The sequence below is a fragment of the Triturus cristatus genome, chromosome 7 (assembly GCF_964204655.1).
Source record: "Triturus cristatus chromosome 7, aTriCri1.1, whole genome shotgun sequence".
In the NCBI taxonomy this organism is placed as follows: Eukaryota; Metazoa; Chordata; class Amphibia; order Caudata; family Salamandridae; genus Triturus; species Triturus cristatus.
The window spans coordinates 1,477,301,301-1,477,327,559 of NC_140590.1; the positions used below are offsets into that span (position 1 = coordinate 1,477,301,301).

Here is a 26,259-nt window from a genome sequence, read left to right on the forward strand (position 1 = left end):
TGTAGCCCAATCTTCTAATCTTGAAAGCAAGACCCTGCTCAAAATCTTTATAGAAGAGTCCAACAATGAGATTGGGCGATAGTTACAGGCATCAGTCTTTACTCCCTTTTTATAGATTGGGATTATTATTGACTGTCCCCATGATGTTGGGAATACTGTTTCAGAAGCAACATTAAAAACTCTAGTTAAAAGGGGTGACCATAAATCCATGTTGTTCTTATAAAGATCAATCGGAACCCCATCTGGACCGGGCGCTTTACCACCCTTACTACTAGATATACCATCTAAAACCTCCCCATTACTAATCATCAGAAGTATAGTTGGCCATTGAGCGGGCATATCATGCTGTATGGCAGGCAGGGTATTGCTATTAATAGAATTAAAAATATTTGAAAAATGTTCGACCCAGGAGTTACTAGTAATGTGGGAATTACATTCTGGTACATGATCATCTGTCAAGGAAGAGTTATTAACAGTATCCCAGAATAGCTTACTATTTTTTGTATCAGTTGCATAACTTAATTTTTCCCATACATCATCTCGAAGTTCAGCTTTTCTTATCTCCAGGGCAGAATTATACTCTATTTGTAGAGTCCTGATTTTTTCCCGCTCTCGTGGATTACACCCCAGGGCTTGTTTAAGGTGATGTAGGGCAGCTGTACAGTTCTTATCGAACCAGCCTAACTTGGGGTTTCTTTTACCATGGGCAGGTTTCGTCGAAAGATTCTCAATGACTTTGTTGATCTTAATAAAATTTTCAAGCAAAGATTGAGGATCAGTCTCCTCCCCTAAACAGAGTTGTAGTTCAACCTGACATTGTTTAATGACATCACTCTGGATTTTTGTTGGATTCAAACCTGTCCAGTTTACCCGCACACCATTAGTTCTAATAGGGGCAATACATGGACTGGTAGATACATCGATGGGGTTTTTAAAACCCCAAGGAAATAGGTTAAGGGAGATACTATTATGATCAATTATAGGTTGCTCCGTTACCCATGGTGAGGAAAACAGGTGTGCACTGTTACAAGAAATTAAAATATGATCAATATTAGACCTTACATTTCTCCCTGTGAATGTAGGACGTTTCACATTATTTTTGTCCATAGTACAATCCAGCAATTCCAGATCCAATTTAGCAGTAACATTATTTAAAGCAACACCATAATCACAGTGGGGGAAATGCATGTAATCATCGTTTTCCCCCTTCCTATGCCCACATACTTTAGTCAAGGATAAGGGACACGCCTGGATATTAAAATCACCAACCCATAGAATAGTAGGCGGGTTCCTAATGGTACTGATCAACTTGTCAACTTCTCGCTCCAGGGCAAAAACAACTGACCCTCGGGTTGAGTTGAATAGATTGTTATAAAAGTTGATCAGAATTACATCTTTTCCCGCCATGGACTCAAACCACATAATCTGGGCATAAGCACCAACAGTAATACAAGACTTAATATTACATTTATTCAAGTTGCTAGCAATCATAATCAAAAGCTCTACCTGAAGTTGATGGCAAGGCCGGTAGCGAATGAGTAGTATAACCCTCTACATATACTGGCCCCGTGCACCATGTCTCTTGGAGACATACAAAATCATGTTGGGCTGAGGTAAAATCTAACCATGCCGGAGTACCAATCTTGCTCTTAAAACCGGATATATTCCAGGAGGTTACTAAATGACCAATACCAAACTAGCCAGAACCATACTGGAACTTGAGGGCACGCTGGCCAATGAGACAGGTAGCGTAGTAGCCACTGAACTTCACGATACGTTGTTTGAGGGAATAAGCTCATATTTTATGAAACCTGTGAGGAAATCTAATAAGGTTCCACTCAAGCGACTTAGATGGTATGATGGCGATTGCAGGCAAACCAGGGCCAACTTGGCCATAGCCCTCTCTAGTGGACGCAAAGATTGTGTTCGCACGGCCAGGCAACTATATAAAAAAGCTGTAAGACTGGCCAAAAAGAAATGGGACGAGCACTACTGGCTTGACCTAAAAGGAGCATGCTCTGCCAGGGATACCCATCTATTCTGGAACATCATTAAGTGGGATAGAGGAGGGCGGCCTGATAGACCTTCTAACTATGTCACTCAAGAGGAGTGGTTAAAATATTTCGAACCACAATACGCTTGCAACCCCTCATTCAACTTTACCTGGGCTCCAACTTACGTTTTTTATTCCCAGGGCCCCTTCTGTATACAAGAAGCTTTGATGGCCCTGGGTTCTGTTGCTAGTGGGCGTGCTCCGGGACCAGACGGGGTCCCTCATGATGTTTTTCTTCACAGCAAAGCCAGTTGGAGTAAGTACATCACCTTACTAGCAAATGCTGTGGCTGAAGGTGCGCCTGTTCCCAAGTCATGGGGGGGCAGTCATAATCCCTGTGTTCAAGAAGGGAGATAAGTAGGGGTGGGCGGAATATGCGAAATTAACTTTCGCAAATTATCGCGAAAATATTTAAAATTATCGCAAACAAGCGGAAATATCGCGAAGATGCGGAAGTTTTTTTCCCGCATGTTCGCGAGATTTTCTGCATGGTTGCGGGTCGCCAACTTACCCATGTGGTTGCTTGCGGGCGTGGCCATCTTGTTTTGAGTTGTCTCGCGGTGCATGATCGCGAGAAGAAAGACGTGATCGCGCAACGCATGACGTCACTGCGGGCGCGAACTGTCGCGAGACAGCGCAAATGGCTAAAAACAATACAACATCTCATGGAGAACGCGACCGGATCAAGAAAATTTGTCGGCGAACGCAGGGATTCAGGTAAGGCGATCGTGCGCGCGCGAGAATGTATATTTTACAGCGCGAGCAAGAAACAAATTATCGCCAAGCTGCGGAAACCGGAAATTTTGACATTTTCGCGCTCTCCGCGGAACGCGAAAATGTCAAATTATCGCAAATTTCCGCAAACGGAACGAAATTTTCGCCCAGGGCTAGAGATAAGGCACTCCCAGGCAACTACAGGCCAATTAGCCTAATAGACTCTATTCAGAAGGTCATTGGGAGGATGGTCTTGAATCAGATATTAGAGTGGATTGATGATAACAACATTCTGTCCCCCTTCCAAGCGGGCTTCCGAAAGCTAACTAGCACAGTGGACCAGGTCTTCCGTTTTGTCCAGCTCCACTGGAAGGTGGTGACGCTGGGCAAGGGCAGCCTCTATGCCGCTTTTGTGGACTTCAGAGCTGCCTTTGACCTAGTGCCTCGCCTTCGGTTGTGGGCAGTACTGGAAAAACTCGGTCTCCCCAAAGAAATACTGACCCTGGTAATGAGACTGCATGAGTCTAACTACGCTAGGATCAAGTGGGGTGGGCCTGGTGAGGTCACTCCCGAGTTCCCAGTTGAGCGTGGTGTGCGCCAAGGCTGTACCATGGCACCCACGCTCTTTTCATTATACATCAATGGAATAGTTGATCACATGCTTTGTGTAAACACTGACGCTCCAAGGTTGGCTTGAGTTACCACCCCAATATTGATGTTCGCAGACGACTCGCTCATTGTATCCAAAACTCCGAGCGGCTTGCAAAGAGCCTTGTGCGTGTTCGACGATTTTTGTTTTGACCATGGCCTGGAGGTAAATGTGGCCAAAACGAAATTCATGGCTTTTAACCCTCACCCTAGTTATCGATGGAAAAAGCTATTTATGAACGGCCAGCCACTAGAGATGGTTAACAACTTTACGTACCTTGGCATGCATATAGCAAATGACAACAAATGGCGCAAGCGCATTGAAATGGCCACCTTGAGATTTAAGCAACTATCAGGTGCCTTAAGTAGGGAGCACAACAAATCCTTTACAAAACCAATATACCCTGTGCTCCAAGTTTACGAGGCCAAGGCCTTAAGCTCCATGCTTTATGGGGCAGAGCTATGGGGCTTTGAACAGCTAGCATCCCTATCCAGTGTGGAAAACAAATTTTTTCGAAGTATAACTGGCCTTCCCCAGAGTACTCCTTTGGTACCCCTAAGATATGAACTAGGTAGGAAGGCCATCTCGGACATAGCAAAACTTCGACCGGTTCAATACTGGCGGAGACTCTGGACCACCCCTGAGCTCTCCCATTATGCTAACGGTCTCATGGACATCATAAAATTAGATGTGTTTCACAAAATTGGATGGCTGAAGAACCTCCATGAGGCATTGAAAGACATGGGTATGGAGGGGTTATGGAGTGACCCGGTGGCCGCTCTGTTCCCCACAAAGAGATCCCTCAAAATGGCATACTGGGAAAGAGTTGAATACCAGGTATGGAGTAGAGCATCTGGGATGTCTGGTTGTTACCTAGAGGCAACAATTTCACCCGCTCTAGAACCATATTGGGATCTGGTTGCTAAAGCTGGTGACAGGAAACTTTATTTCCAGTTCAGAGCTGGTTTTCTGCCTCTTAGGTCTTTGACTGAAAGGTGGACTAGGGCGCACGAGGAATCATGCCCTGTTTGTGGGGCACAAGTAGAAACAATTGCCCACTTCTTGTTTGTTTGTCCGGCGTTTGTCATCCCAAGGCGAGTCTGGCTGTCCCCTATGTGTAAGACCTTAGGTACTAGGAGCAGTGCTGTGGCACTACGAATCTTGCGTACAAGCACCTTAACAACTATTTCTATAGCCCTAGCCAAATATCTGGGATGGGCGTGGTATTTATGGTATAAAGCCATTAAGCATACCCTAGAAGTCCCTTAACTAAAAATTGGGGCTCGGATTTCTTTTTATGCACCATGATGTGTTTTTTAACATAGTGATTAACACATTGTAGTAGTTTGTGTGTCCTTTTTGACTATGTATATCCATTTGTCAGTATCTTGACTTGTTTAATGTTTTTTTAACACTTTTAAAGTATTTATTGATGTCTTGTCTTTCTCTGGACACAAAATACTGAGTTCTTTGTTTTATGTTTGTGTCTTTTATGATTCTTTTAAATCGAATAAAGACTGATGATGATGATGATGATGATGTTACTAAATGACCAATACCAGGTACAGGCTCGGTGGCCTCAATATCTTCCGGTTGGAGTACTTTATCATCTACTTTATCATTGGGGAATGATGAGATTAGAGGGGGACAAACATAGTTGTCAGTGGTGGGAGATAACAGAGTTATTCTAGGAATATACCCACCACCCGACTTTATCCCAAAAGATTCCGTCTTACCCAAATTGGTAATGTCTTCGACCTCCATTCCCCATACAGGATCAGCACATTCATATCGGACCTGTTGTACCTGGTTCATCTGTGGATGTCCCTTACGTCAATCATTAGTGTTGAGGTCACTCAGGGCCTGAAATCTATTAGCCAATGAAATGGCAGGGTGGAATAGGGAGCAAGAGCTTGGAGGAGCTAAGAGGGATCTATTTCTGGGACGGCTGTCAGTTTCCTGTATTGGCATTAAGTGTCTATAAAAATACCCTAAGGGAAAAAGAGTGATATTATATTCCATACAGGAAGGAGGGGGTGCATTATTGAGAGTTTTACTAACCCAACTTGGGGATCGAAAGTTAATAATAATGCAATCACCTTCAAAGCATTTTTGTAATGGGCCGACCCAGCTCACTCTGCGTGTGGTCAGGGTGTGGTTTACTCCAGCTCTTGGATATCCACAATTTTTAATCAACCAGAACACCACTTTGTTCAAGAGAGAGCCGTGATCTTCTGTCTGTCCTACTAGTCATTACGAACAGCATTTCCAGCTATGGACTTCTGAATGGTAGTGTAAAGCAGTGGTTCTTAGCCTTTTAAAGTCTGTAAACTCCCACTTAATCATTACTGGAAACCGGGGATGCCCACTGACTTATTATTGGAATCTGGGGTACTCCAAAGAGTCATTAGTGTTAGATTGGGACCCTGACTAAGCATTTTTGATGATTTTAACTGCAAAACCATCCACAAAAAATACAGCAACAAGCATTCATCAAACAAATGCATGAATTATGACATATTTTATTTTATGTAATTAACAAACAAATATAAAAAATCTAAATACAAATTTTAGATGGGAAGGTTGGAGCTTCTCTAAATCCATTTGAGACAACTCATCGTCCATACTGTAATCTGTTTGATACATTTGCACTGAACCCAAAAAACAATCTGAGGGTATTAAGTATCAGATTCCTATACATATTCAGAATATTTTTTTTAAAATAATTTTACATTTAGCTTCTTCATTTATCTATATTAATTCAGTTATCTTTAGTAATCTGTTATTAGAACATTGGAATGTTGGAAGCTCCATTGAAAGCAATGGAGTAACTCCAGGCTTATAATGGCTGGTATAAGCCCGGAGCTCCAACATTCCAATGCTTCTTTGTGCACAGCTCTGGCTGTGAACAAAGGCTTCAGGGAGCCTGAGGGAATTTCAATCCCCTTGCGCTCCCTAAAGCCTTTGTTTAATTTGTTAGAGCATTCTGCCCTCTAGTGGCAGAATGTTCTAATAGCTTTATAGCCCTTCGTAGCTGGGCTATACCGGTTATTAAAGTCCTGCTGCCTTGTTAAAGTCCCTCGCCTTCGGCTCGGGCCTTTAAAGCAGCAGCGGGCCTTTAATAGCCGGTATAGTCCGCTACGGCGGGCTATAAGGCTATAATTTGATTACATGTTCTAAGCAGTCGCCGACATCTTAAGAAGGCTTTGTGGATCTTCAGGGTCCCCGGACTGCAAGTTTAGAACCGCTGTCCTAAAGCATTCTGGGTATTGCAGTCTTGTTTTGCTACCATTTAATGAATTAGAATATAACATCTGAATTCAATGCATTAAAGGCGAATATTACAGGACTGGATTAATGTCTCTTATGTACTGGAGTGAGGTGGTCATCATAGTTTAAGCACTGCAGGTAACCTCGTGAACCACCAATACTTCTAAATCAAGATTTATGGGTCTGATGAAACATATATACTTATTAATATGCACAGATGTAAATGTATGACTTTTGAGAACTCACAAACATTCCCAGAAATATGGAAAGGTGAACAAGTTGCACCTTTCCAAGCATAAATATGGGATCTTTTTTGGTTGCAAAATATGTAGGTGTACATATAGCCTTACTGTGGGTGCAGATAGCCCAATGTGCAAATGTACAGTCTTTTTTGTTCTTTTTCCTCCACAGTAACTCATTTCCCTAAGCCCCAAGAAGTCCAGGGAGTTCCAGTCACCTTCTCAGCCCTTGAAGGAGAGTTATCACAACCTTTTCTGGAGTAAATTTCAGACAGTTTCCAGATTGGAAAGGGTTCAGAGAGGGGTTTGTGAATGTTAACAAACTCACAAGTTATTTGCTGGCTTTCACCAGCAGCCGCTGACAGGGAATGAGATTGGAGGGGCGGGGTACCAAAAATAAAAACACTTAACTCCTAGCTGCGTCTCCAGTACTCAATCGTCTCTCCTCCGTCGTCCCTCTGTGGCCGGAACCAGGAAGCACACAGGCTCCCCCCCCTAAGCTAATCGCAATGCTGTAATGCAGCATTGGGATTGGTCTGAGCACCATGGCTCGGTGCTCAGATGTGGAATGGCAGGCTGGGCATGTTCCCCACCAGGCTCTGTAATACAGCCTAGTAGGGAGCATGCAACGTGCGCAAAACTGTTTGGCTGGACCGCCAAGCAGTCATGTGCTCTTTGGAGTGCAGCAACCACACCTCCTCCCGGGTGTTAGGGGAGCACCGCCCGCTCAACCTGGCTAACACTAAAAATGAAATGATAATAACGGAAAAAACTCCTGTTATTATCGTTTTATTTTTGCTTTTACAATGCTCCAAGAGCAGTGGGGTGACATTCCGCATTAGCGGAGGAGCTGCCAATGGTTTTCACAAAGATTTTAGGCAAGAGAAGCCATAAACCAACAACAGTCCACTGTTTATGAGGGATTAACTATTGCGCACTTGTACACAGTTGTGGCTTACATGATTACGTGGTAATAAAACCATTTACACTTGTCAGGTATTCCAATGTATACTTCTGGCAAAGGTATGTGAAGCCTTTGTTTGGCCATATATGTAGGTGTATGAACAGAAATAGCTTTATGAATTGGGCTCCATGCGCCTGTCTTTCAACAGTAATCCATCCTACGCATGGACAATAGAGAATAGCCACACATTTTCAACACCATAATGTAATTTAATGCATCTTAAAGAAACACAACATACCTATGTTGCCCAGCTTCGGGTTCAAGTGAAGGGAAACTTCATTTCCCACCTGTATGAGAAAAAAATATACATTTTAAAGTTATTGCTTTCGCCCAAGGGATTTTGTTTGCAAAGTAAAATATTTTAATAATGAACAAATGGAGAAATTGGACTTTTACAGACTATGTATACCTGTATCCTGCGGCCCTCTACTTTAGATATGGGAGGAAATTGGAATTCCCTTTCCAGTGGGTGAAACTTTGCAATACCACTGTACTTTTGCATCCAGGAATAGGTGATCCCTGTGGTATCGTTAATGGCAAGTGTGAAATTGCTACATCAGGAGTCTCCCAACTAAGGGGTCTGTTTGTGTTCAACTTGGATAGTCTGTTCATAAAATATTTAAATGATTATTTCTACAAATTAACAGAGATATCGAAAAGTTTCAAGAGACAGAACTTAAATATTAGGGTCATCATGATATTTTAGCTCTTTGGAAACTCTCTCGCTGGCATTATAATAAGGCCCACCCAAAACGTTAATTAGGTGGGCATTTTTCCTATAGTTTTCTTCTACTCTCTTTATGCAATATTCCAAAAATGACAGTATTACACCATGTCACGTAATTATGCATCATTCCCAGAAATAAGTTAGCATGACCACACAGGAAGAACGAGGATGGCCAAAACTTGAGTGGCTGATATTTCCAATTTATTTTTGTATGTGATTTCTGCGTTTTTTTAGAGCAAGGGTGCATTTTGCATTATGATATAACACAAAATGCCCATTTTGTACTTCTTGTAAATTTGGATAATTTTTCTGCAATTTTGCTTAATTATTCATAAGATAATTACCAAAATTTCACACACCCCTGATTATAATTGCTGCCGCTTATTGAAATGTATTCACAGTAACAATATATTTTATTCTTGAACACAGCTTTAGTGCCAAAAATAAATACAATAGAAACGCTAGTATTATGCAAACTACAAAAGGGGTGATGGGAAGAGTTTGGTTGAGGTGTAAGGATAGATTGACCTAAAAAAACAGACACGTTATGCATTAAAATCAATCTCCACATTTACTAACAGATTAAAAAAGGCATTGACAAAGCCTATAATTCTGGTGTGAAACATCCTTTACCACGCTGTCATTAACGTTATCTGCCTTTACAACAAAGTCACTACCTCGAATGCGATGTTACCACGCGTTCCTTTACCACGCAAGTCATTATAACTATTTGCTTTAGGGGGCGCATTGTTGGACTGATGTTGGTTTTTAAGTCCATCACCTTCTCTACTGTTGAATGGACGGGAATTGGAATAGTGAGTTATACTATTCAAAAGTCCAGCAGACCCCTAAAGCAAGACGTTGTAACAACTTGCATTGTAAAAGATTGTGCGGCAACGTCGTAGTCAGGGTAGAGACTGAGTTGTAAAGGCATGTGGAGTTCAGTCATGCATCCGTTAATGCTTGTTTTGTTATGGCTTTTGTGAAATTGTAACGTGAGGGAGTTGTTGGACCCTTGCCAATTTATAATAAAAATATTGGCTAAATATAAAAGCACCTATGTATTGTATTATAGTTGTAAAGTACATGGAATCATGTGAGTGATAGGTTCTCTGTACCATTGGAATGTTCCACCTCACCACTAGTATGGTAAATTGCTCAATCCTAGTGGAGTCTGTTTTAAAATGTTCATTTCACTAACAGTTGTTAAAGGTGCTGAGGAGAATGGATGGCTGGATAAAAGAAGCTTTTCAAATTCTTACCTCGAGTTTTGTGAAGTTCATTAATTACAATACTGGCAACAATTTCCTGCGTAACGGGCAGTTTCAGTCAACTCCCCTTTCATTTTCTCTCCATTATGGGAAGACTCCATTGAGGTACTTCCATTTCGCAGCACCATTAATTAGGCACTCGTGACCCCAGTGTGGGACTGGTTTCTTTCCTTGCCAAGCCTCAATGAGTGCTGCTGCCTTTTCCAGCCTCAAGCCTTTCGGAGCCTCGAAACCCTAATGTGGGGCATCCTGCTTTCTTTGCCAAGCCTTGATGTTAAGCTGATGCCTTTTGGAGTATAAAGCCGGATCCTTTCTTCTAATCGTCCCTTTGCACCTTCATGAGGTTGAGTGGGATCAAGAGGAAGGGGGCCGTCTATCCCGTGTTCCAGCAACTGCGGAGCCAATAATTCAGAGGTCAAGCTGAAAGCGAGAAGTTTCTACTGTGTACCAGCAACCTTGGAGCTGGTATGTTCCCATTCTAGCATCATTTATGCTGGCAGTGCTATGGCACTGCAAATATTGTGTACGCACTTGACACCACCAGTGGAAAAAAATAAAAGAGCCATATTCACTGTTTTAGAGCATTTCTGTGAGGAATTTTGGCCTGGGAGGTATTTTGAGAAGGTTATATTTCCGTCACATATACCAACTTTCTTTCCTTTCGACAGTTGTTGCTGTCAAGCTTTGGAACTCAGCCTGCGCCAGGCGATTCAGAGGTCTGCACCTCGAGGGCGTGAGTAACTTAGTACTGTGTGAGGTCTATTATAAAAATGACTGAATGGAAGCAGCTCATAATGATACACTCCTCATCCATGTTGTGGCTAATTTGTTTGCCCAGTTTATGGAGTATCACACTACTAGTGTTTTTGTGGTTGTTTTTTCGGTGATACACACACCCTTATCCTTTAGTGTGTTACCTAGGAAATTTTGGGTGACTCACCTAAATTATGCATTATAAATTATAATGCATAGAATAGCTAAGTCACCGGAAATGTATAATTCATAAATGTTACTTGTTTGGTTTATGCTATAGTACTAGTAGGAGTGTATGTTACTGCATAAGATCTGTTTTTATGTGATACCTGGTGTTGTAACTTCAGATTCTTCTTTTATATTCTAATTACTGTAAAAATATACTTACAGTACATAAAATCTAGTACAAATGTTTTCTTTTTTTCTTTTCCTTGTCCAGTAAATTGGTTAAAACGGTGGCTGCATTAAGCATAAATCCGACACACCAGGGTGAATGCACCAGTGAACTATCCTAGATGTAAAGTGTACCGTAATAGAAATGCAGTAGATATATGAATTGATTCATGTTCTCCTTTCACATTATGGAACCAGGAAGAGTTTAGCAAATTGTCAACGAATAATAAAGTGAACCTAGAAAAAGCGTACATGTCAGGAGAAGGGTACACTAAAGAATCCATACCTTTGGTGGATATGTTAAAGATGCATGTGAGTTTCAGGGGTAGGTCCACAATTGGTAATATTCATATCGTTGGAAAATGTTCCAATTTATCAGTGTGGCAACACCAGATAACTCTTGATCCTAACAATAAAGAGCAAATGCTCCTTATAAACAGACCAGTAGGTTCCATGGATATTTGTCATGAATTTCCTGATTTGTTTTCCGATAAACTGGGTCAATTGAAGGATTATCAACACAAAATCAAACTATAAAAGGAGCTAAACCTGCAGTTCACAAACCATGTCCTGTTCCCAACTTGCTGAAAGAACCATTAGAAAAGGAACTGAATAGATAGTGTGAAACAGGAATTATCCAACATATAGAGTCCTCGGAATGGTTGGCCCCCATAGTTATAGCTTATAAAGCCAGTGAAAATGGTATACGTTTAGGTGAGGAATTACGCAGTTTGAATGAAAATCAATGGGTCGAAAGACACCCACTTCCCCACATAAACAAAATGTTTAGCACTTTGGAAGAGGCAAAATATTTTAGTGTTCTTGATCTATCGATGGCATTCCACCAGGTAGATCTCCACTCAGATGCTAGACCATTAAAAGCATTTATAACTCCAGTTGGGGCCATATATGTTTTCTAGGATGTCTTTTGGGCTTGCATCAGCGGCCACCATTTTCCAAAACATTATGCACTAGATACTAGAAGGTTTAAGTAATACACTATGCTTTCAAGATGGCATAATGACATATGGCTCATATAAAAGTGAACATGACAGTATTCTACATAAGGTATTCACAAAATTGAGAGATGCTGGTGTTACTGTAAAGGAGAGTAATTGCCAGTTAAGGGCGGGTCAGTAGACTACTTAGTTCATACCATCTCTGAAGTGGGTTTCAGACCAAAAACCAGTCTAATTTAGGGAGTAAAAGAAACACCTTACCCTAAAACAAAGGATGAATTAAGATCCTTTATGGATCTCATTGAATATATGTCCAAGTATATAAAGAATTTCTCTGATAAGTGTGATAATATGCGTGCCATTTTAAAGAAAAATAAGGAATGTGTTTGGGAGGATGAACACAAACAACTCATTGATGCAATGAAATAAGAGATTATCAACTCTCCTGCGTTAGGCACATTTGACTCTCAAAAGAAGACTATTTTAACCACAGATGCCAGTGACAGGGGTCTAGGGGCCACTCTATCCTAGAGAGGAAAAGGGGGAGAGAAAATAATTGCAGAATGTAATTATTCTGTGATCGAAAGAAAGGCCCTAGCATGCTATTGGGCGTTAAAACATTTCACCTTCTATCTGTGGGGTGTTAAGTTCACCATACCAACTAATCACAAGCCATTCACGTGCAAGCTTTCTATTAAGGGAGTGGAACGTAGCACACCTCGCATAGCCAAATGGGTTCTTGGTCTTGAAAACTATTGTTTTAGTGTAGAATGTGTGCCAGGATGAGAGAATATAGTAGCAGACTATCTTTCAAAAGCATCTATAGAACAGGAAGTGCATGAAGAGATTTTGAATAGCCCCATTTTTGCTATAGCCCTACCTGCATTGTGCGAAACTGAGTGGTTGGCCAACTAAGTGCAGTGAGCTCAAAGAAGAGCTAAGAGACTATTGGGAACTAAAACACAAGTTGCATACCCAAGAATGGAAAAAATGTAGAATTAGGACAGTCATTCCTCCTGAAGACCTGAAAGTAAATATCATTGATTTAGCCCATGAGGGTAACTTAGGCCATAGTATAAGAAAGAATAAGATAAGAAGTAAATTTTGTTTTCCCAGAATGGACTCAATGGTTGAACAAAAAAGCAAAAGATTGTGTGTGTTCTACACACAGTGACAAGAGTAAAAGCACACAGAGAGCACCATTGTCTCCAGTGGAAGTCCCTCCTACACCCTGGAATAAGTTGGCTATGGATATAATTGGACCAGTGGAGGGAGTAGGAGCTTACAAAAATCTTATGTTAGTATTAATTGACTATACTTCGCAATGGATTTTCACGAAGTTAGTACATCACACTACTTCCTCCATTGTGATACAATTCTTGAAGAATGCATTGAGTATGGAAGGTATACCTGCTACAAAAATTACGGACAATGGTGTCCAGTTTATATTTCAAGAAATTAAGGACTTCTATTTTACTCTAAATATAAAGCATGAAAGAACAGCCCTGTATTGTCCCAAGGAAAATGGACTTGTGGAGAAAGCTAATGGCATATTAAAAGAGCATATACAGTTAGCCATAGCTAATTGTGTGGATGCAGACAAATCACTGAGTGACTGCTTGTGGTCACACCATACCTCACCTAACCTGGTTACAGGTATTGCTCCTTTAGTAGCGATTAGAGGCAGAGAACCCAGCACCAAAATGATTCCAAATTGGCTGGAAGGAGGGAGAAGGGTGGCAGTGGACTCGGATGTGGCCCAGGAAAATGTATACCAGCACCAACTAAAGTACAAGAAATGGTATGATGAGAAATATAGTGTAAAAGAGCAGAATTGGAAAATTGGTGATTGGGTACAGGTAAAAAGAAATACCAAAGATCAACATCACAGCAAGTACTAATCCCCCTATCAGATTATCAAAATATGTCATAATGTTGTGCAACTGGGCAATGGACAAATTTGGAGTAATGATAAATTAGCCAGACACAGTCCGCATGTAGAATACTCCTCTTCATGTCTTCCCTCCATTGTATTCCTTGTAAATCACCTGTATTGTTATTTTTTTTTGATGTGTTAATTATTATTTGGTATAGGAGGGAGATGTGTTATAATATAAAAACACCTGTGTATTGTATTACAAGTATAAAGTAAAGGGAATCGTATGAGTTATAGGATCTCTGTACCACTGGAATGTTCCACCTCACCCCTAGTATGGTAAATGGCTCAATCCTAGTGAAGCCTGCTTAAGAATGTTCGTTTCACTAACTGTTGCTTAAGGTACTGAGGAGAGTGGATGGCTGAATAAAAGAAGCTTCTTCAAATCCTTACCTCGAGAATTGTGAATTTAATTGATTACAATAATATTTGTGGTCACAAAAAGCACACATTGCCATACTAGTCCCAGGCAGTGAAGGGAACTACTTTGGAAAAGTGCAGAATGCCGTTAGTCAGAGTGAAGTTAGCTAATGGCTGAATAGGACTGACCTATTGCCTCATGTAGTAGGTTGTCAAGGGCAGCAAAAAAACTTGAATACAAATCCATATATGTGAGTATATTTTGTGTATAATTTTAGTAAGATCAAAATGTCTTGTGTAATGCTGGACCTAAAATCGAGCCATGTGTAGCAACTTGTATAATCCTTTTTAATTTTTTTTTATTGAGTGTGAATAAAAACATGATAAGCAAGGTTCAAGAAAAAGACAAACTTACAGAAGATCCAATCTCATATTTAAATAAGCAATAAATAGCGCAAATTCATATTCTATCTTACATGATACAAAAACCAACATCTTAAATAGCACCTCCGCTTTTTACTGCAAACTAGCCTCATTCTGACAATTTAAGAAGCACACAGATTAATAAATAAAAACCCCTGTCTTTACATTATGCAAGAGATCACCTGAGTTACAATTTATCGTTTGCGCGTGTGGTCAAAGCATAGCCCTCCCAAATCAGCCTACATTTCCAAAGCGCCCCTATCCTTTTGGCGTAGGCCTCTTCAAGTTCTTGTATTATACTTTTTGCTAAATATTTCATGACAAAACAAAACTGTTAGAAATAATGGCAAATAGACAGAGCTTAACTTGCTACTATATTCATAGGGAGCTCACTTTTTTTTAACTAGATCAGGTACCACCCTAACCTCTCTAAATTGTTTAGTGGACAGTGGATGACACCTTTTGGTTTCGATTGCCCTAGAGAAACCACTTCCCTAAAATACCTTCATGTTTGAAGCTGGGCAGTTGCCCTTCTCAGTCTAGAAGGAAAGACACTTTAGACCTTTGCTGGAGTAAATCTCCAAACATTCATAGGGGAAGAGTAGGCTAGATTAACATTTGTGAATGGCACCAAACACAGAAGTTTTTAGACCTTCAAAAACTATCAAGATAAATGATGCATTCATTGTCCACTACCCACACAATGCTTATAAGGCCATATTTATCAAAATGTAATGCAGCCCAGCAAGTCACCTTGCTGTGCTGTGTCACAGGGAAAGGACATAAATGCTCTTTATTTATCTGTTTTCCCAGTGCTGTTGTACAATGTGCTGCCTAGCCCCAACACAGGCACTATTTCACCATGGTGCAAGGGTGCCTGTGTTGTAAACAGCATTTTGTTGTGCAGAAAGGGGCGCCTTCACACACAAAAACAATCCCCGAGGCAATTTCCTCTTTCTAAGTGTGCTGCAGAATGCAGCACACATAGAAAGAGGAAATAACGAGGAGAAATAAACATATATCTTCTCCTTACTCCTCCCCTGTGATGGCATAGCATTTTGGGACATTTCCAGGTCTATTAGTAAAATTAAATCTGAGAATTCATGAAAATCCATGGGGGTTGCACAGGAACACCCCCGCACAACCCGTGGAATACCTCCCTGGGGCAGGTAACGCAATGCGTTGCGTGGCTCTGGATTTACCGAGCCAATCAGTGCCAGGCAAGGGGGCCTTGCATGGCTTGATAAATCACATCTTAGGGGTTGCATTGCTTTTGCAACATGTTGCCTGGTGCAAAAACAACACAAACCTTTGATAAATATGGCCTTTACTTTACTGGTGGAGATCTCTCCACATTCTTGCAGAATAATTCACAAATACATTTTGGAGTACATAAAGTATTGCTTTAGAACACTTTTATGCACTCTTAACTGCCTTTATGAATGAGCCCGAAAACATAATTGTAAACACATTGGCAGTATTCAGGGAATAATTTTATACAATTGGTGCACGTAGCAATGACTATGCCCTGTTTTCACCTTTAGCAATAACAATAGAGTATGATATTTTGGGGCCGATTCACAAAGGTATGGAAGAGTCAACATTTATTTTGAGAGTTAGCCCCTTGGTAAAGACATGTACTACAATAAAAACAATTTCGCTAGCCTTCTGTGAATATTTGGCAGGAGTACATGATACCATTGTTATCTGGTGCTTTATTTTTATGTCTGTAAATGGCGTTTTGAATAAAGGCCACCATGTTGTTACTAAAAACAAGGCCTATAATACACTAAAGCAGAACTTTTAACATAATTGACATGTGAACAGAACTTTCCATTGTTTATTGAATTATGCAAACCTTATTAATTTTTTAACTTAACTGTTAAAAATTCTCCAGTGTAGAAAGAATAATTTGCATGCACGTTTTTCCTGAGTGTAATGTACATGTATAAGGCATGCCTGCTTTTGAAATATTAGCGCTCCCTAGGACTACTCACCAATGATTACAGTATTTTACTGATACATTTTCAATCCCACAACATGTGAGCTGTCAATGATTTTAGCTAAAGATTAGCACTATCCATTTGAATGCTCTCCATTGCTGGAATGTGGATTCATTGTACAAAAATACAAGGGTTATTAAGTTGTCACACCTGTCCAGTATGCTTTTAAATGCTTTCACGCTTGTGCATCATAAAATTTAAATATTTGATCTTGTCTCCTTCTTCTAATTTTGACACCTTTTTACAATATAGACAAGGCTCAGATTTTTCAGGTGCTCCTATATTGTTAACTTCTCCTAGTGGTTACAAAATCTTAAGATAGGCCCACACCCATACAAAGGGTGATGGTCTAGAAATAATTCCTTGGGACAATCTTTTTGTGACGAAGATAACTTATCAAAATGTTTCGTTTGATGAGATACAAATGTTTTTACACGTGGATGTGAGTAGTTATTTCTTTGAACTGGTGGGCGGTTCATTAACACCTGGACTTATGGTTTATTATAAAAAAACATAGGTCCAGAACTCTGGTTCGGGGAGATTGTTACAGCTTTAAAAAAAAAAAAAAAATTTTTTCCAGGTTTGCTTTTATTGCATATTCTTATTGGATTCAATCACAAAACGTTTTGCTAAATTAATTTCAAATTTATTTGGATCCAGATGGAGATTACAGTTATGGATCTTTCCTATTACTGTTAGGAGAATGATCCAGAAATAAATATTAGTAAAATCAAAGTGGTGGGCACACAATCAGCTATGCATGGTAGATGGGTTAAAAGAGACTGGAAGTTACTAAAGTTGTCTGAAAAATTGGATATGCATTTTACGAGAACAATGTTTTGGGCCATGCGCTAGCACATGATTAATGAAAGTGATTTAAATCTTCAGGGCTTTATGACATTTAACCACTCAAATGGAGATTTTTCTACCCAGCTTTTGGTTAAAGAGATTAGAGTTAGCATTGCGTTTTTGGTTTTATAAGGCAGACACTTGGTAGTGCTGGATGGCAGATTAATTTTTAACTTATTGGAAGGAAAGCTCTGTAAAGAGGTTCTTAGACAACCTATGGCCAAAGATGATTCAGGCTATCAGATTTGCATTTCATTTTGTCAATCAATGGCAAGACTGTTAATTTTTTATACAGTCAGGATTGTTCCCTGAGGCTGAAATATGTTAGTTGCAGGCACTCTATAATAATATTTAGTGACTCAAGGACTCAAACATGATAACACCACATAAGAAGAAGTCAAGGTATGAATTATTAACATTTAATAGGGAAAATATCGCTTATGAGCAGTAATCTCCTATTTGGGATACTAGAAGTGCCTAACCGGGACAAAATCAAAAGTTTAGCCCGACCGCGATGAAGCACGGGCCAGATACAGGAGTGCACGCTGAACAAAGTACCTTGATCCTGGTCACAACAGCGTAGATGCGGGGTGCAGCCGAGTGATGCATTGGTGTCGATCCTGCAATAAAGATGATGCGTTGATTTTCTCCATGCAATAATGCCAATGAGCCGGATCCCAAGACGATGTGCCAGTTTCGAGATGTGAGAGTTCCGAAGATGATGCACCGGGTTTCTCACTGCAGTCAAGGGGATGCGTCAATCATCCATCTGCACTGGTGGCGATACTGTGTCACCGATGGCGATGCACTGATCCGAAGTGTGATGCATCGGTCCTGTTCCCGCAATAGCAGCAATCCGTTAATTCTGCTCTCGCAGCAGAGAATGAATTAATCTCACTGGTGTGAGCACCTCAGGCACACTTGTAATGGTACAGAAGCAGGGGTGGAAGTCTGTTATGTCCCTAAGAATTCAGATCAGGAGGCTAGCCAGCTAGACTTCGATTTCACTCTCAGTTCAAGTGATGTAGGTTCAGTCTTTACCCAGTCAGAGAGAGCAACAGGCAGGCAACAGGGCAACACAGCAAGGCAGCAATCTTCCAGAGCAGCAGTCTAGCACAGTGGAAGTCCTTTAGCACTGCAGTTATTCTTCCAGGCAGCGTGACATCAGGTCCAGAAGTGTACTGTCTTGTTGGGGTCAGAGACCCAGTACTTATACGCAGTGTGCCTTTGAAGTGGGGGTGGCTTCAAAGAAGGGACATTAACGTGCAAATTGGTCCTTTCTTTCTGCCCTGGTTCCAGACTCACAACAAGGGGATATGCAGCCCTTTGTGTGTGGACGGAACACAGCCTATGCAGGCGCAAGTGTGAGGCTATGCCCAGCTCCTCCCTTCCATCCTCCCAGGAAATTCCACTAACTCGCACATAAATTAACTTTTTGTGTGGCTGTCTAGTGGGAATACACAAAGTCCAACTGTCACCCACCCCAGATAGGTCAAAGATAGGCAGCAGGCGCAAAAAGGCTAAGAGCAGGCAAATGCCAACTTTCTAAAAGTGGCATTTTCAAAGTTGTTATGATAAATTCGAATACACCATTAAAGAGGATTTATCATTACAATTCAATAGGTATAAAACATGACAGCTCCTCTCCCTCTCAATCTGGAGTTATAGCTTATTAAGCGTAATAAGAAATCCCCAATGTTATCCTATGAGAGGGGTAGGCTTCACAGTAGTGAAAAACTAGTTTGGGTGTTGTTCACCACTAGGACATATCAAACTTAAACACACATGTACTCACTTTTGATTACACAGCACCATGCCCTATGGGCTACCTAGGGCCTACATTGGGGTGTCATATATAATAAATGAGTTTTTCAAGCTTTGGCAAGATGAAAGTGTAAACTGCACACAGGCTGTGCCGTGGCAGGCCTGAGACATGTTTAAAGGACTACTTGAGTGGGTGGCCCAATCAGTGCTGCCGTTCCACTAGTAGCATTTAATTTACAGGTCCTGGGCACATGCAGTGCGCTTAACTAAGGACTTATAGGTAAATTACATATACCAATTGTGGGTGTATCAAATAAACCATGTATAGGGGAGAGAGCACATTGACCTTAGCACTGGTTAGCAGTTGTAAAATGCTCAAAGCGTATCAGCAAACTATCAGGAAAACAGGCAAAAAGGTTGGGGGAAGACCACCCTAAGGCTATCAGGTGTAACAGACCTCTATTCTACACAAAGTCATTTGGACAATCTCTCCTATATTTACTAATTGGTGTAATATATCCTTTACCTCAATGTTATTAGTGCTTTAAGAATGGAAGAGAACATCGATGAATCCCAACTTAAAAAAAAACATAATGCAGTCCCAAAGGTACTTGGGGCCATATTATCAAGGACCAGCGATAACATTATCGCCGCTTTAGCGGCAGGAAACGGCCGCTAAAGCGGCGATAATGGGCTTGATAATATGCCCTTGTGAATTCCCATAGAAGCCCAGGTTCACACCAGAACCTGGGCTTCTATGTGAATTCACAAGGGCATATTATCAAGCCCATTATCGCCGCTTTAGTGGCAGTTTCCTGCCTCTAAAGCGGCGATAATGTAATTGCTGTTCCTTGATAATATGGCCCTTAGTAATTTCTGTCCAATCTTGCTACTTTAAATCATTTCCAAAAAGGGTGAAAAAGAAGGTTAATTGTCAGGCCTTCTCCTTCATGGAGCCTAATGAATATCTAGTCCAAATACAAACTGGATTTTGTCCATCTCATTGTATAAATCCAGTCTTAATTGTAATCACAACAGATATTGTATCAATTTTAGATCACAGTGTGTAGTGCTAGAGGAACTCCCATGTATTGAGACCACGTGATGACCTTTGACTACCATTATTTTAATTGACTTTTGGTGTTTTCATTTATCCTAGCTTCAACGTACAGCATCATTTTTCCTGCATGTGCATGTTTCCTTGAAGATTTCTTTTGTGTAACTGCAGTTTTAGAGTGGGTGAGCTTTCACAGAGTAGAACAGCCTTGCCAGGAACAAAACATGTGGGATGTGCATTTGAAAGCATGAGAGAGAGAGATGTGGAATGTACTTCTTCGTCTCGGAGTGCAGTGTGATATGCAGTGGTGCTCAAATATGCATTATGTTGAACATTGGGAAGTATTATGAAGTTCTTACTATTGGTTTTGACATGCCCTCATGCCATCTTGAATTCTGACTCTGTCTAGCTTGAGCTGTGCGCACAGACAGGTCCCCAGATTATTAAGTTGTTTAGGCTATTCATGTTCAAGGTTGTTTTATTTTTTGGGAATTGTTTTCTGTACTTTCATAAGCTTCATTTAGATAAGAGGCTGGAACATGTGAGAGCGCAGAAGCAATGTGAGAACTCTTTTGCCTTTAGAACGCTTGCATGGAGAGTGGCCAACTCTACTAAGTTTCCTTGGCGCAGAGGAGGGCCTCTCGGATGCTTCTAGTGCTTTGAGATTCTAAAACTGGGGTTTGTTGACTTGGAAACTAGGATTTGTGGAATCTGAATGGGGACGGACCCATCTACTTCAGCAGAAGATCCCGGTTTGCTGAGGCTCCTAACCACGGCTGTGAACCCCCCAGTCTGGAGTGGGTTAAGATGCAGTGTTTGCAGCCAGTGATGTGTTTTCTTGAGTATTGACTTTGTGATGTGTTAGTATGTCTGTACACATTCAAGTCTTCAGTGGTTGTAATTATCTGATGTATTTAGTACATATATCTTTCAGATTAAGTAAAACTTAAGTTAGGATTTTGTCTTAAAACCAAAACTTAAGACAAACTTAAGACAAAATCCTAACTTTACTACTCCTAAATGCCTTTTGTGAATACTGAAAGTAGAAAGTTAGGATTTTGTCTCAGATTACTTTTGTGACAAAACAAAGGTAGTCTATTATGGGTGACCCTCTTCTGGTTGTTCATCACTTGCGGTGGATCTGCCTCTCTAGATATACATACATTTTTTACTTTAATAACTCCAAAACTACTGAACAGATTTACAATAAATTACTAAAAGCACTCTTTCTGGAACAAGTTCTAGCTTTCTGCTAAACTTTGGGTAATTCCAGTCATCCATTTGAGCTGTAGTCGTTTCTAAAATCCCAATGGTAAACTAATTGGGGAAAATGCATTTTGGGACCCACCCTTTCTTGGCGCTAGCTGGACGGATCACCCCAAATCTTTCCAGACAGCAGCTGAAGGTTTTCATGCTAGCTCCTCCTGTGACAGTTCTCCTGTCCAGCTCTGCTGCCTTAGGTTTTAGCCTCCTCGGTTAATTATCTTCATTGTCTTCTGCTCACTTTCTGCTTGTTTTTTGCCTTTTCTGACCACTTCTGCTCTCTATTTTTGCCTGTTTCAGCTTGTTCTGCCTGTTGCCTCTTTCTGCTTATTTCTGACCTTTACTTTGTCTTTTTTGCTCGCTCCTCACCTTTATTTTGCCTCTTTCTGCTTGTTTCTGACCTTCCTCTTTCTGCTAGTTCCTGCCGGGTATTTTCACTATTTATGCTAATTTTTGACCATTAGTTTTCCAGTTTCTGCTTTGTTCTGACACTATTTCCTGTCTTTCTGCTTGTTTCTGCCCATTTTCTTTTCCGTCTTACTGCCTTTCATTTCTGCCCATTATTTTGCCTCTTTCTGTTGGTTCATGCCTCCTATTTGTACTCTTTCTGCTAGTTTCTGACCTTTATATTTCCTCTTTCTGCACATATCTGTCCATTACTGTGTGAAGTTGGCCTGATATATGCTGTCACCTAGTTATAGTGGGCACCGTGTATCAGTCCAAACAACCCCTTATGGTGATAGGTTAAAGACAACCTTTATTGAAAGCTATCCTAGTGGTAGCTATGGAGAGCAGCCTTCAGGCTAAGTCTTGAAAGAATGTAAAGCAGCTAGTTTTACCAGTCTCTCATCTCTTGAATGACCAAATGAAAGGACAACCACACCAGGGATATATTTAAAATATATGTATTTAAGATAAAACACACCCCTCTAGTCTCTTTATGAGGCTGGAGTTCGAAGTACTTAAGTTACAAGTCAGTATTCAACAGTAAAAGGAAAAATACACGTTTGGGCCCAAGGGGCGTACCAAACCATATACCATTAAAGTGGTTTAAGAACCACGACTGAACTAGACACAAGGCCTAGAGCCTGTAGAAGTGCTTGGACCACAAGGAACTACCCAAGGTAGTGACACAGGGGACCCACGGGGGACAAATGCAGTGTGAGAACACAGCCGTGAATCGCCGTTAACTTCTATGGGGAAAGTCGCGATTGGAAATTAAGAGTTTAAGGACACTTAGAGGAGACCACAAGCAAACCCTTTTGGACTTAGAGGCATCTAGGGCCAACACCCACGGGAGCACCGGAGTACTCGAGTTACCTCACCCAGGAAAGCCGGGTGCGTAGTCCAATGCCCACAGATGTTGAGTGCTTCAGGTGAGTTGATGGGTGTCTTGACTCTTCAGCCACGAAGTCCAGGAGGTGTCGATGAAAACCAGGAGCTGGATTTCAGCTGTCCCACAAAGTCTGTCGAGTGCTGTGGTATCAGCGACCAGGATGGACCCAACAAGCCTTGGCAACGGCAAGTCAAGGGGAAGAAGAAGAAAGACGTCGGTGCAGACCAGCAAGGTCTGGGGGACTGACCCAGTGAGGGTAAGTTGGGGCACATCTGAAGCAACCAGGAAAGCCCAATCAGAAGAGGAGTTGCCTTCGTGGGCACCCACTAGCCAACGGGCTAGCAATCGCAAAGGAGCCTCAAGCAGTCACACTTGAAACTGGCCCACGGGTCACTCGTGTAGTGGAGGCCAGAGATCTTCAGTGCTATGGATGCCCAAGGCTGGGGCTACTCGGAGCCCAAAGCACAACTTCGAGGAAGAACAGGAAGATGATGGACCGGCAAAAGTATACGGTATCCAAGGGCCCCGGTTCCAGATCACCCACGATAGCCACGGGCCTCAGCTTTGCTGTGGACTCAGGGTAGCCATGGCGAAGTCTGGAAATCTACCTCTGGTGATGCAAAGACTTTGGCGTCCGGCGGGAGCTTCAGAGTTGCAGACTGGACAGTTGCATCTTTGGTGCCTGCCAAGCAGGGGAGTCACTCCTTGAACCCAAGGGAGATTTCTTCAGTCTTCTAGCGAAAATAGAAAGTCGAAGGTCCAGGATATATGTGGCAGAGTTTGGTCCAGGGTAATCTAAAGTCTCATGGACTGGGTTCCCATACTTGTACTAAGTATGGGGGTTGGACATGCTCTAGGGACCCACCTATGGGAGGGTTTGGAAAGAGGGGTGGTTACACCCATTTCCTTTGTCCAGTTTCGCACCAGAGTATGGGCAGGTAGCCCCTGCAACTGGTTTGAACTGGACTATGCACAGGGACACCAAGTGTGCCCCCAGTACAGGACTTCAAAGCAACAGAGAGTGCTCCCGCCCAGCCCCAATACACATCTGCCTGTCTGGGGAGGTGGTTACACCTCCCTGGGACAGGAAACATATTGTCCAGGCCTCACCTGCCAGAGTTTTGGTCAGCAGCAGGAGGCCAGACCCGTGTCTGTGGCAGTGGCATCCATTTTGTGATGCCAGGGCTTTAGAAAGTCTTTACCGGGTAGTCCAGTGTGAACATGTCTCTTTCTCTAGAATGGTGGAATGCTATCCCGCTGCCAGAACTGGCGGGGGTAGTATTCCAAAGTGTTTGACACCAAACACAACATGTATCCGTGCAGCCAGTCCAAAGTTAGCATTTACCGCAAGGTTATAATTCACTTATGAGTATATGGTCAGGCTGCACCAAAAACAGCATCAGAGGAGGTACTCTGAATGCTGCAGAGGGGCTCTACTCATGCAGGGGCAATCTCTTACATAAAAACCAAGCACTCTGCCTTCAGGATTGTTAAGGCCGGCCATAGGAGTGACTTATAGCTGTTATGTGTATGTTCAATGATAGTGATATAGGTAGCTTAAACCACAGTAAGGGGTGCAGGCACCACCTTATCCAGGCTGCAGTAGCAGACCTGTGGTGTAATTTTGGAGTGCTTCCCAGGGGTGGCATAATACATGCTTCAGCCCCTGGTAGGGCTCTAAGGTACATATGTCCAAGGTACATAGTATACCATATACTAGGGGCTTATAAGGCACTCCAGAATCCAATTAGAGATGTACCTAATGTACATGAAAACCATTTTAGAGAGGAAGCAGCTAGGCTGGGGTCCTGATTAGCAGGGCCACAGCCAGACTAAGGTCGAAAAACAGTGAAACACCAGCAAAAAGTGGGGTACCCATGTGAAGCAGATCCTACTCTCCTACACAATCCCCCCAAACGCAGGGATATTAAACTAACCTTGATCAGTTAATTCTTCATGTTCTAAGTGGTAATACCTAGGGAGTCCATCTGCATTGGCATGGTTACTCCCAGGTCTAGGTTCCACTGTAAAGTCCATCTCCTGTAGGAAAATGGACCACCTAAGCAGTTTGGGGTTTTCACCCTTCATTTGTTTTAGCCATAAGAGGGGCTTATGGTATGTCTGAACAAGGAAGTGAGTACCAAACAAGTATGGCCTCAACTTCTTCGGAGCCCAAACCACAGCAAAGGCCTCCCTTTCAATGGCTGACCAACGTTTCTCTCTAGGGATCAGCCTTCTGCTTATGAAAGCTACTGGCTGATCCTGATCTTCATCATTCAATTGTGACAGTACAGCCCCTACCCCCAATTCAGATGCATTCGTTTGGACAATGAACTTCTTGGAGTAATCAGGACTCTGTAGAACGGGAGCAGTGCACATGGCCTGCTTCAGGTCATCAAATGCCTTTTGACATCTAGCTGTCCACTGAACCTTTTTGGGCATTTTCTTAGAAGTTAAGTCATTCAGTGGTTTCACTATTGACCCATACCCCTTGACAAATCTCCTAAAGTACCCAGTCAGGCCTAAGAAGGCTCTCACCTGAGTCTGGGTGGTTGGAGCAACCCAGTCCATGATGGTCTGGATTTTGCTCTGCAGTAGTTGAACTTGGCCTCCACCTACAAGGTGGCCCAGGTACACAACCTGACTCTGCCTTATCTGGCACTTGGTGGCCTTGATAGTTAGGCCTGCCTTTTGCAGGGCCTCCAAAACACTCCGTAGGTGGACCAGGTGATCCTCCCAGGTGGAGCTAAAGACAGCAATATCATCAAGATAAACTGCACTGTAGGCTTCCAGACCTGTGAGAACTGTATTCACCAACCTTTGGAAAGTGGCAGGTGCATTCTTCAAACCAAAGGGCATCACCACAAATTGGTAATGCCCACTTGGGGTCAAAAATTCTGTTATTGGCTTTGCATCATCAGCTAGTCTGATCTGCCAGTAGCCAGCTGTCAAGTCAAATGTGCTAAGGTATTTGGCTGAGGCCAAAGTATCTATAAGCTCATCTGCCCTTGGAATTGGATGGGCATCAGTCCTAGTGACTGCATTGAGGCCCCTGTAGTCCACACAAAACCGTATCTCTCTTTTCCCACCACTGGTGTGAGGTTTTGGCACAAGTACCACTGGACTAGCCCAAGGGATATCTGAGGGTTCAATAACTCCCAAATCCTTCATTTTCTGGACCTATATCCTGATACAGTCCCTAACATGGTCAGGTTGCCTACAAATCGTATTTTTAATAGGCAGACTGTCCCCAGTGTCCACTTCATGAGTGCACCA

General features: G+C 41.9%; 1 protein-coding gene across 1 annotated transcript in view; it reads right to left on the reverse strand.

Annotated features, from left to right (window-relative positions):
• LOC146812208 (uncharacterized) overlaps positions 1-26,259 on the reverse strand; it is a 381,145-nt gene that overhangs the window by 25,171 nt on the left and 329,715 nt on the right. The window contains exon 7 of the mRNA XM_085619240.1: positions 8,128-8,176. Within this exon, the coding sequence (XP_085475366.1) occupies positions 8,128-8,176 (49 nt within the window). The remainder of the gene's footprint in view (positions 1-8,127; positions 8,177-26,259) is intronic.